This window comes from Impatiens glandulifera, chromosome 1 (genome assembly GCF_907164915.1).
Source record: "Impatiens glandulifera chromosome 1, dImpGla2.1, whole genome shotgun sequence".
Taxonomy (NCBI): domain Eukaryota; kingdom Viridiplantae; phylum Streptophyta; class Magnoliopsida; order Ericales; family Balsaminaceae; genus Impatiens; species Impatiens glandulifera.
In genome coordinates, this window is record NC_061862.1 from 161,847,296 (window position 1) to 161,859,651 (window position 12,356).

General features: G+C 30.9%; 1 protein-coding gene across 1 annotated transcript; it reads left to right on the plus strand.

The window, feature by feature from the left end:
* The first annotated feature begins 720 nt into the window (after nt 1-720).
* On the plus strand, nt 721-9,017 carry LOC124914073 (protein ROOT HAIR DEFECTIVE 3-like). The gene is made up of 17 exons (XM_047454552.1): nt 721-769; nt 5,767-5,928; nt 6,002-6,068; nt 6,162-6,264; nt 6,405-6,475; nt 6,570-6,633; nt 6,726-6,791; nt 6,874-6,921; nt 7,068-7,130; nt 7,226-7,282; nt 7,368-7,517; nt 7,584-7,652; nt 7,752-7,846; nt 7,933-8,011; nt 8,140-8,305; nt 8,395-8,788; nt 8,906-9,017. The coding sequence occupies exons 1-17, from the start codon at nt 721-723 to the stop codon at nt 9,015-9,017; spliced, it is 1,815 nt and encodes a 604-aa protein (XP_047310508.1).
* The last annotated feature ends 3,339 nt before the right edge of the window (nt 9,018-12,356 follow it).

Genomic DNA, 12,356 nt, shown 5'->3' on the forward strand with positions numbered 1-12,356 from the left:
GTTGTCCGATGACGCTAGCCAAGACGGTTGCTCACAATGTAGCAAAGGAGAAGACCATCATGAGTCTGATGAAAGCTCTTTCTGATATGTATGAGAAATCATCTGCTAACAACAAGGTACACTAAATGAAAAAACTCTTTTACTTAAGAATGATTGATGATACTTCTGTCATTACTCATTTAAATGAATTCAATACAATTGTGAATCAATTGCTATATGTTGAGATTGATTTTGGGATGAAGTTAGTGCCCTGATTTTGTTAGTATCTCTACTAAATAGCTGGGAACCTATGAAGGCAGCAATTAATAATTCAGTTAGAAATGCTAAACTAAAATTTGTTGAAGTTAAAGATCGTATTCTTGCTGAAATGGTTCGTAAAATTGATCTGGTGAAACGTTCAAAGGTTTTGCTCTAAATGTGAAAAACAGGGGCAAAGGTAATGATATAAATTTCAACCGAAATAAGAGCAGATCTATGTTGAGGAGCAAGAGGAGTCAGTCCAAGTTTGGGCAGACATTTGAGTGCTAGAATTGTGGTAAATAGGGTCATTTGAAGAGGAACTGCAAAGCACTGAAAAGAAATAGTGATGATAAAAATGATGCGGCCAACGTTGTTATAGAAACTTTCATTGATGCTTTACTTCTATTTGTTGATAGCCCGATAGATTCATGGGTTTTAGACTCAGGAGCGTCTTTCCACACCACTACCCACAAAGAATTAATGGAGAATTATGTGGCTGGAAACTATGAGAAAGTTTATCTTGCAGATGGTGAGCCACTGGATATTGTTGGCATGGGAGACATCAAATTGAAGATGACAAATGATTATATTTGGAAGATTAATAAGGTGAGACACATTCCAAGTTTAATGCGCAATCTGATTTTTGTTACACAACTTGATGAAGAAGGTCACAATTTCAGTTGTGGAAATAGTGCGTGGAAGGTGACTAAAGGAGAAATAGTTGTTGCTCGAGGTCACAAAATTAGAACATTATACACGACTTAAACTTGTAGAGAAACAATTGATGTTGTAGTTGATGACTCAAAGAATAGTGAGTTGTGAAATTGCAGGTTGGACCATATGAGCGAAAAAGGAATGAAAATTATTTTGAAGAATGGACAGAATCCAGAACTGAAGTCTGTTGAACATCAGTTATGTGAAAACTGTATTCTTGAAAAACAGAAACGGGTGAATTTCTTAATGATTGGGAAGGAACTCAAGAAAGAAACTACACTTGTTTCTTTTATTGGCGGATCACAATACTACATGACGTTTATAGATGATTCGACAAGAAAGGTATGGGTATATTTTATGAAGCACAAGTCTGAAGTATTTTCTATTTTCAAGAAATGGAAGGTTTTGGTTGAAAATGAAACAAATCAGAAAGTTAAGTATTTGAGATCTGACAACGGAGGTGAATATATCAATTTAGATTTCAAAGAGTATTGTGTTGTAAATGAGATCAGTATGGTGAAGACTATTCCCCGAACGCCTCAAGAGAATGGATCGAACATTGAACGAGCATGCTAGAAACATGAGATTGCGAGACTGCCTAAAACCTTCTAGGCAAAAACTATCAATACTGCTGCCTATTTATTTGATAAACAATGGACCCTCTAATCCTCTTGAATTCAGAATTCCTGGAGAAGCCTGGAGCAATAAAAATGTAAACATTTCTTATTTGAAAGTGTTTAGTTGTTTATCATATGTTCATATTAATGAATGTGATAGAAGCAAGCTTGATTTAAAGTCTAATAAATGTTTTTTCATTGGTTATGGTGATATCGAGTTTGGTTATCATTTCTGGGATAATCAAAATCGGAAGATCATTCATAGTAGAAGTGTTATCTTCAATGAACAGGTTCTCTACAAAGATTGTGTCCGGAAGACATCAAATGGTGATTCCAAGTTGGAAGAGACTGGTATAGTCAATTTGAGAGAATTTTCAGCTGAATATATACCAACTATCGAAGAAGAACAATGTGTTGTTGAAGATGAAATCGTTGAGAACGTAACCCTAGAAATAAATCAGCAAATACCAGTTATACAGTTGAGAAGATCGTCAAGGAATCAAAAACTAGTTGAGAGGTTGTCTTCTTCTCTGAACTATATCTTATTGACATATAGAAGTGAACCTGAATGCTATGAGGAAACAATATAATCTAATGAATCAGTTAAGTGGGAGTCTGCGATAAAAGATGAGATGGACTCTTTGACGTTGAATCATACTTGGGAGCTCATTGAGCTACCAAAGGGAAAGAAAGCACCTTCACAACAAATGAATCTTCAGGATTAAAGAAGAACATGATAAAACCATGAGGTACAAGGCAAAGTTGGTTGTGAATGGATTTCAACAGAAATAAGGTATTGACTATAATGAGATTTTCTCTCTAGTAGTTAAATTGATGACAATCAGAACTATTTTGAATTTGATTGTGAAAGAAGACATTCATCTTCAACAAATAGATGTCAAAACTGATTTTCTTCATGGTAATTTAGATGAAGAGATTTATATGCGACAACCTGAAGGATTTGAAATCAAAGGAAAAGATGAGCTTGTGTGTAAGATTTAGAAGAGTCTATACGGTTTGAAACAAGCTACAAGGCAATAGTACAAGAAGTTCGATAGCTTAATGAAAAGTAACAATTTTCTGATGTGTGAAGCTGATCATTGCTGCTATATCAAGAGGTTTGATAAATCGTACATTATTCTGCTCATCTACATTGATGACATGTTGATTGCTGGAGAAAGCTTGTATGAGATTAACAAGCTCAAGAAAGAGTTGTCTGAAAAGTTTGCAATGAAGGATTTGGGTGCTACAAAATAAATCATTGGGATGAGAATTTTCAGGGATGAAGAAGTTTTGAAGCTTTCATAAGAAGAATATGTGAAGAAAGTTCTTAGCAGGTTTAACTTGTATGATGCAAAACCAGTTACTATCCCCTTAGCTAGTTATTCAGACTATCTAAAGATCAGTCGCCTTCAACAGAGGAGGAGAAAATTTACATGGCCACTGTTCTGTATGCCTCTATCATTGGTTGTATTATGTATGCGATAATTTGTACAAGATCAGACATAGCACATGTAGTGAGAGTTGTTAACAGATTCATAAGCAACCCGGGTAGACAACATTGAGAATCAGTAAAGTGAATACGATACTTAAGAGGAAGTATGAGTCTCGCTTTGTGTTTTCGAAAGTCTAATATGGGTTTAGAATGACATATTGACGTTGACAATGGTGGTGATGTTGATAGTATGAAGAGCACAACATGGTACATTTATACACTAGGGGGTATTGCAGTCAGTTGAGTTTCAAAATTGTAGAAGATTGTTTCTCTTTCTATTTGTGAGGTAGAGTATGTTGCTATGATAGAGGCTGCTAAGGAGATGATGTGGTTATAACCCTTTTTGCGAGAATTGGGTCAAAACTACGAAGAAAGTGTGTTGCGATGCGACAGTTAGAGTGCCATTCATTTGGCAAAAAATCCTGTTTATCATGGCATGACGAAACATATACAGGTTCGTTATCATTTCATTCGGCCAACTTTAGAAGATGGAGTATTAACTCTTGAAAAGATTCACGGGAGTGAGAATCCAGCTGATATGTTGACGAAAGTTGTGACAGATGAGAAACTGAAGTTGTGTGCAACTTCAGTTGGTCTCTTCGTTAAGACAACGGATGGAAAGCCGCTACCAATCGATAAATGATGAAGTTAGTCTCCAAGTGGGAGATTGTTGAGTTATGGAGCCTACACTTCTAATAAACTCTACAATTGTCAATTAGAGTTTATTGAGTTTATATTTAGTTTTGAGCTTGTGTCTGACCAAGATTTATTTAGATTTTATTACCTGAAAGTTTACTCTATAAATATGTGATTATTAAGGGCTTATATTAGTTAGACGTAATTCTAGAGAGATAAAGTGTGAGGCAAAAACTATTTATTCCTTCTTCTTCATAGTGAAATCTGGTGGTGGCTGAAGTGGACGTAACTCAATTTGAATAAACCACTATAAATCTGTGTCTTCTTGTGTTATTTTTTCTTGCGTTTTTACATTACATTTTATTGAGGTAGAATTTGAAAACATATACAAATCCTAACAATAAATTCATCCATATATTATAAATCAAAGTCAATTGTAAAACAACAAATTAATACAATTAGAAAACAAAACGATTAATGTATTTTAGAAACTAGAAGTCAGCAAAGCTAATTAATTAATTAATGACAAGTGGAAAGCGACACATGAACATTAAATACATCATTCTAACCAACCTTAAAATATATTTTTCTCCTTAATTCTCCTTAATTAAAAAAAAAATATTAAATACATCATTCTTACAAACCTTAAAATATAAAAGCATGACCAATATATATATTAATATTTAAATATATTACCAGTAGAAATAAATAGATTAATATTTAATCTTAACTAATTCTAACCACATTAATATATAAATATTATTGATCTGTCAAGATCACGTGAACGTTAAATGAGACTATTTCACACCTACTGATCTTATCGATCTAGTAATTAATTCAAAGATGGATCGATGCCTTCTAATCTGAAAATGAAAATGAAAATGGTTCATTATAACATGGAATATATAATTAATGGCTATCATATTCAAAAATTATTTATCAAATGAATGAAACTGTGTATATATTATTCTTTCAATTAAAAATATAATTGTATACTATGATATTTGGATGGAAAGAAATTCGGAAGCATTCACTGTAATGAAAAATTTGGCCCCAATTAGTTTGGATTATATATATGTATATATATATATGGAGACTAATTAATCGATTTTCATCCCCTTTTGACAAAAAATAATAACGAATAAGAGATAATTCACACCAAACAATACGGCCTAAAGAAACTTCCTAGAAGTTATACATTAATTAATTAGTTATTAGCCCAACTACAAATAGAAAAGAAAATTAATGTTTGATAATTAATTGTTTCATACTCAACAAGCATATAGAAATAAATAACACTAGTTAGGTTTCTAATGATATTTATTAGATTATAGATATGTTTGTTTAAAAAAAATATAATAAAAATGATAAAAAATAAAAATAAAGAGATATGTAGAAAAAATAAAATATTTATATTAATTCATTTGAAAAAATGTTAGAAAATTAATTTAGGAGAAATAATAAACTCAACGAAAGATTTAACGAAAACAGGTTCACGAATCCGATGTGGCCTGCCAAGTTGTCCCAACGTCCCGAAAGCGCTCATTTTGAGTCCTGAAACGATCATTTCGGGAAGAATTTTTTATTTTATTTCTTGGGTCCCGAAATAGCCGTTTCGGAACCCGGAATGAACGTTTCAGGACATTATGAAGTCATTTCGGGACCTGAAATAACCGTTGCGAAACATTTTAAAAAATTTATCTCTCCTACCCACATATCATGACACGTTGATTCGTGGACTTACTTTCGTTAAATAAAAAGATTATTTATAGTGATTGATTTGTTTTATATAAAAAGAGAGAAATAATAAAATATTTCAATTGGAGGGAGCTAGATAGCTAGCCTGAGTCTTGTCTATAAAAGCTTGCTTTGCTTGGGAGAGGAGAGCATCACAAATATTCATTCACAGCTCATCATTATCATCAAATTCTCTTTCTTCTCAGGCATCCATCATGAGTAAGCAGCCAGTTCTGATTAATTAATTAACTTATTTTTGATGGATGGAATTAATTAATTTATATTTATTTAATTTGACTGCGTTCGTTCATTCATTCATTCATTCAGGCAAACAAGCTGCAGGTTCTTCTTCAAGCTATTCGACGCACCTGATAGATGGTGAAGGAAAGTTCAATAGCTCTGGACTAGAGAGCTTTACCCAGAACGCTAATTTATCTAAATCTGGCAAATCCTACTCTGTTATCTCTATCATGGGCCCTCAAAGCAGCGGTACTATATATTTATTTTTATTCATTTTTACTATTACTATTACTATTCTGAAATATAATTAATTAATTAATAGGGAAGAGCACGCTGTTGAACCACTTGTTCCAAACAAATTTCGTTGAGATGAATGCAAACAAAGGCAGGCACGTCCCAACAACATATGTTTTATTATTAATTAAGCATGTTTGTTTGTTTGTTTGCTTGCTAGCTAATTGTCTTAAATAATTAATCATCAGGTCTCAAACAACGTTGGGTATTTGGTTAGCAAAATGTGTCAATGTTGAACCATGTACTCTTGTCATGGACTTGGAAGGTAACGATGGAAGAGAGAGGGGTGATGTAAGTATATAATTAATTATCACTATTCATTCATTCACTGTCATTTTAAACTATATTTCGTAATTGTCATGTACTCATAATAACACTATAATATATATATATATATTTTCTAATTTGATATCATCGTAATCAACCAACAGAATGATACATCCTTCGAGAAGCAAATCGCACTCTTCGCGCTTGCAGTTTCAGATGTAGTCCTCATAAACATGTTAGTACTATTTCCCAAATTAAACCCTTTGTTACAAAAATCAAACAAATCCTAATTAATTAATTAATTAAGTCTCTTATAATAATTAATTAAGGTGGTGTCACGATGTTGGACGAGAAAAGGCTGCAAATAAACCCTTATTAAGAACTGCCTTCCAGGTAACATTTAGCTCTCTTTATATATAATCTCATTTATATTTGGACATACTTTATATATATACTAATCGAGAGACCGGGCACGTAACGTGCAGGTGATGATGCGCTTGTTCAAGCCTCGTCAAACCACTCTTTTGTTTGTACTTCGAGACAAAACTCAGGTAATTGAAAAATAATTAATTAATCAACATCATGTAAGTTAAAATATTAATGAAATTAAATATTATTGTACTCTTACTACAGACGCCTTTTGCAAAGTTAGAACAAATCCTAAAGAAAGACACTCTTGAGGTAATCAAATGCATGTCATATTTAATTACAATTAAATGCCGGCACATATAATTTAGAATCTGAAGAATAAGCGTCGGCAAAGTATTGGGTTGGAAATGTTTTTGCTGACGCTTATGTACTAATTAGATATATACAAGCTATTTCAGATATGGAATTCAATTCCTAAACCGCAATCTCGCAAGGAAACAGCGTTCAGCGAATTCTTCAATGTAAGTAGCTAGCTAGCTAGGCTTCCTTGTATTAGTTCATCATGTCATTAATTAATTATTAATAAAATTCTTTTGATAATATATCGAACAAACAGATTAAGGTCGTGGCACTTTCTAGTTACGAGGAAGAAATGGAAACATATCTCGAAGAGGTATGCAGGCGTAATTATTTATAAGATTTAAGTTAATAATTTTATAAAGTAATTATTAATATGGTAAAACGAATGAATGAATTAGGTAAGTGAGTTAAGGAATCAACTATCAAGTGGGGAAATTATGTCAACAAGTGATGAGAGCTTTGTCCCTGCTCTTGGATTTTCCATCAGCGCCGAAGAAATTTGGAAAACAATCAGGGCCAATAAAGACCTTAACATTCCACCTCCAACGGTAATATATTTAATTATTATTATTATTATTATTAACTACTAATTAACTAACTAATTAATTAATTAGGTGATGATTGCCAAAGTGCGTTGTGAAGAAATTGCAAGGGAAAAACTTGAAGCTTTTCTTGCTAACAATGTACTTAAATATCAATTATTTTCTGATAGATCATTTGAATTTAATATAATTATCTGTTTAATTTACTATTATAACAAATATTTATAATTAATTAATTAGGAATGGTGTGAATTAAGTGAGGCAACGAGCACTAATAATCCAGTGCCAGATTTCGGCAACAAGACTAGTTCACTCATCAATGCTTGTCTATCACAGTAAGTAATCAAATTAAATTATTTTACAAGTTTTCCTAATTAATTAATATATTATTAATAAAATAAACATGTTTCATGATCTACAGATACGACGAAGATGCTCAACTTTACGAAGATGATATAAGACAGGAGCGGCGACAGATGCTCATCGACAACTTAATGCTAGTAATAAATTAATTTATTGTCACGGGTTCAATAATTCAAACTAATTAAATAACATGCAGTACTAGTAGCTAGGTCAGATCAGATCTAATTAAATATTAATTATTTAAAATTATTGATATTAATCTCAGCGTATAAAACCAGCATATGATTCTGCTTTGCAAGTTATCATTACCGGAAAGGTGAAGGAATTCAAAGATGCGTTTGAAAATGATTTGAAAGGCGGTAAAAGTTTTCGCGATATGGTTGATATCTGTGTTGAGCGTTATTCAAGCCAATTCGACAGAGCATTTGAAGGTATATATAATTAATATATATGCATGGTACGTACCCATTGTAATATTTATTTAAGTAGTAACTATTTTATATATAATACATGCATGCAGATATTAGTATCCCAGAAGGTAACTGGGATTGTTCAGTAGAGAAGGAGAAGTTTATGAATGAAATAAATGCAATTGTTGGGCAAGCCCGGGGAGAAAAATTGAATGATCTGATTCACGAATACAATGAGAAGTTGAGGGATACAACAAGGGAACCATTGGAGGCCATTCTAGGAAACCCGGGGTCTGAAACGTGGCCAAATATAAGGGAACTTCTCTCAACCCAGTCTAAGGAAATTGCCAAGGAGTACTACCAGGCCATGTCCCAATTAGGTGGAGACCAGGACACGACTTCCCTCGACGACATACAAACGCAGTTTCAGGGCTACTTAAAACAAATTATCGTAACAAAAGCAAAGATAGAGGCACCTAAAGTGGCTAATCTTATGCAAGACAGGTCGTCGGCTTATATAATTAATATTAATATAACCTAGTTAGCTAGCCTAGCTCATATATTTTATTTTAAATATATATATTAATAATGTTTATTAATTTCTTTCAATAATAATAATAGGTTCATCACAATGTTTCTTCAAGATTCTGATTCCATGCCACGCTCATGGAATGAAGATGACATTGACATCAACAAGATCATTAGGGTTGCTAAGACTCAAGTAAGTAATTAATTAATTAATATTATGATGCATGCACAAATTAATAATTAATTAATTCTGATCAACACATATTAATTAATGCATGCATTTAATTAACAACTGATCCAATCATATATATATATATATATATATATATATATATATATATAGTGCTTAAAGATGCTAGCGGCCATGGCTGCAATCCGCTTAGAATCTGGAAATGGTGATCAGATCGAGGATACACTAAGAATGGCTCTTTTGGGAGACGAAGATGATGAACGCCCTTCTTATGGTGCACTGGCTAATACCACTTGGAATGGGGTCAGTATTATTATTATTATTATTATTATTATTATTAAATGGCCAGATATAAATACACGAATAACTAATTAGATTAATAATTAAAATATATATGCAGATATCGAAAGAAGACACACTGATGAATCCAATAAAATGTGCATCCACGTGGAAGCAATTCTTGACAAAGATAAACCAAATAACCGCTCTCGCCAAGAAAACTGTAAAAGAGGCTAAGGCAAGTAATTCATTATTATCTAATATTTCATCAAATAATTTATTTAATCATTATATTCTATCTTATTTAATTATTAATTGCAAGCAGAGAGAGGCACAAGTCCAACAAGCTCCGCCCCCACAGGTTAGTTAGTTAGCTCGCTCGCTTATAATTAATTTAAATTATTAATTTGTAAACTTCTTAATTAATTAATTAATTAATTAATTAATGGTTTTGTAATTCTGATCGATCGATCAGCCGTTTGATCTGTTTGGACTAATTGGAACTGTGGCCAAAGTTGTCTTCCCTGAGATCATCCCCATCATAACTGCATTAGGTGCTACTGCAAACGCAGTTAATCAGGTTAGTTAATTACTATTAATTAATTTATTAATTAATACCATTTTGTATCAATTTTTAATTAATTAATACCTTAAATATAAATAAATTTGATAACAATATTAATTAATATTACAGATACAAATTCAACATGCCGAATATAAATATGATAAGAGAGAAGCCAAGAAGGGCAAGAAAAAGAACAGACCAACAAGGAACGCTCAAGATGATGTTGAAGAAGATGAAGATAATTAATAACAAGATACAAGGAGATTAATTAATAAATAAATAAAGGAATTGTAATTCCATATATATATATATATATATTTATATATATATATATATCAAACCAATAATAATATTATGAAAATGTACTATTTGGTTGCGATCTATGCCATCAAATGAATTTTATCTTTTTAAAATAATAATATATGCAATAAATTTGAGTGATCTTTCAGGGTTGCCAAGACTCAAGTATATATATATATACTCTTCTTCTTTTTTTATCTTAAAATCATTAAATTATTAATCTATAATTATAAACTTTAAAAATATTTAAATACATAAACAAAATATTAGTTGATCTTAATCCCATTAAACTCCTCCATATATTCTTCCTACTATAATATATAAATAATATATATATATAATAATAATAATAATAATAATAATAATAATAATAACAATAATAACTATTATTATTAGGGTAAGCAAACGGATAAACCCAACCCGTATTATTCAACTTATATAATCAATCCAAATTAAATTTATCAAACCCATATTATTTACTAATATGGGTTGGGTATAGGTTGAGTAATTCAAATTAATTTTTTATTTTTTCATTTAACATGTATTTGACTCATTTAACACATTTTTATCCGTTTAATACGTTTTTGACACGTTTTTAACATATTTAACACGTTATTAACACGTTTACTATAGTGTTCCTAAAAAAAGACCATACATTTTTTTTTGTCCAGCAGGTAGGTTTATTCATGTGATTAGATTTTACTGCATTTCTTTTATCGATCGATAAAATGCATACATCAAGTAGAGTAGTGGGTTACTCTTTTACGTGATTGTGAATCTTTATAAATAAAAAGTTAAAAAAAAATATTAAACAACTATAAAAGTAAAACACTATGTATGCAAGGTAAGTGAACCATATGTCCTTTATTAATTAGAAATATCAAAAACATTCTTAAGCTAATAATGTATTTGAACAATATATAGGCATGGTATCAAGAAATGTATGTTTCATTTTATATAATAATTATCTTGAGTATCACTATTTAAGATATCGCTGTATAGTGAATAATCGTTTGATGATGATGGCATTCGAGACGTTTACCTAAATTTAACTTTGTTATTCTGATAATTCTCAACATAAATATAAAATATAAAAAATATAGAATATATAGAATGCATGTCAGCAACTTTTCAAATTATTGGTAATGAGAAAAGTATGTTATATTATAGGTATTGTAATTAGGAAACCAAATTAGGCAGACAATGACGTTGCTTGCCATGTGTTTTTCCTTTGCTTAATATAATAAAACACACTATCTTGTCCGTTGATTAACTAGACCAAGTTTTAAACAAAATATGGGAAAGAAAGGAGAGGGAAAACATTAAACATGTTATATTTCAAATTAAGGGAGGAGAAAATGAGAAACACCTTTCATCTATAATTTTAACATGACAGTTTATATTGTCTGGATTTGTCAAGAAGATTTGATGTAAAATCTCTATGTATGAACTATTATTGATCACATGGATTGATGTTTACCCAAACTTTATTAAATTCCAGCAAAATTATTGAAAAAAGAGCAAATAGATTTCCTGTGCAGGTTTGTAGCACTAGTAGAAAAAGAGGTATTAGTAAGAGCGAAAACCGTTACTGAAAACATCAAATGCCGTTACAAAAACATAACTGCAACGGCAAATAAAACTGTTACCAATCGTTACAAAAACATACGTTACAGAAACTTCACAAAACCAAAGCATTTAAAAACATGAAAATAGAAATTATTACAATCTCTTTGAACTTGATTCTTAACTTTATGGCATACCTTGAAAATCAATTCTAAACTAATTTGATAGGTTAGGATTTGGATCATGAATATTATTTTCTTATTTGAACTAAAAGTAATTTCGAAATGCATTTAAGACCGTGGCAATCCCCTATTTTCTTCTATATATGCTACCTCAAACACCCTTAATTAATTCCCCATAAATCTTCTCCTCTAACTCATCTTATTCCCATCTAAATGTTACAAATTCTTATTCAATGAACCAATTAATTATATATGTATATTTTTTTTATGTACTCATAAGTTTTCAAAGGAATCTTCTTAGGACAGTCATATTTTGGACTTAAATTTTACATCCTTTCACACTTATATGAATTAGCATGACACTCAAATGTGAAAGTGCAATGAAATTCTATAGCAAATTCAAATTATAATATTATATGTTCACTTCAAAAAATATATCAAATTTATATTAAACATTCTTTC

Excerpts from the sequence above, each read along its gene's own strand:
- LOC124914073 (XM_047454552.1), top strand. The coding sequence starts at position 721 with ATGGAGAATTATGTGGCTGGAAACTATGAGAAAGTTTATCTTGCAGAT. Across the intron at positions 6,069-6,161 it reads ATGAATGCAAACAAAGGCAG|GTCTCAAACAACGTTGGGTA; the intron begins GCACGTCCCAAC and ends ATTAATCATCAG. Across the intron at positions 7,131-7,225 it reads CGTTCAGCGAATTCTTCAAT|ATTAAGGTCGTGGCACTTTC; the intron begins GTAAGTAGCTAG and ends TCGAACAAACAG.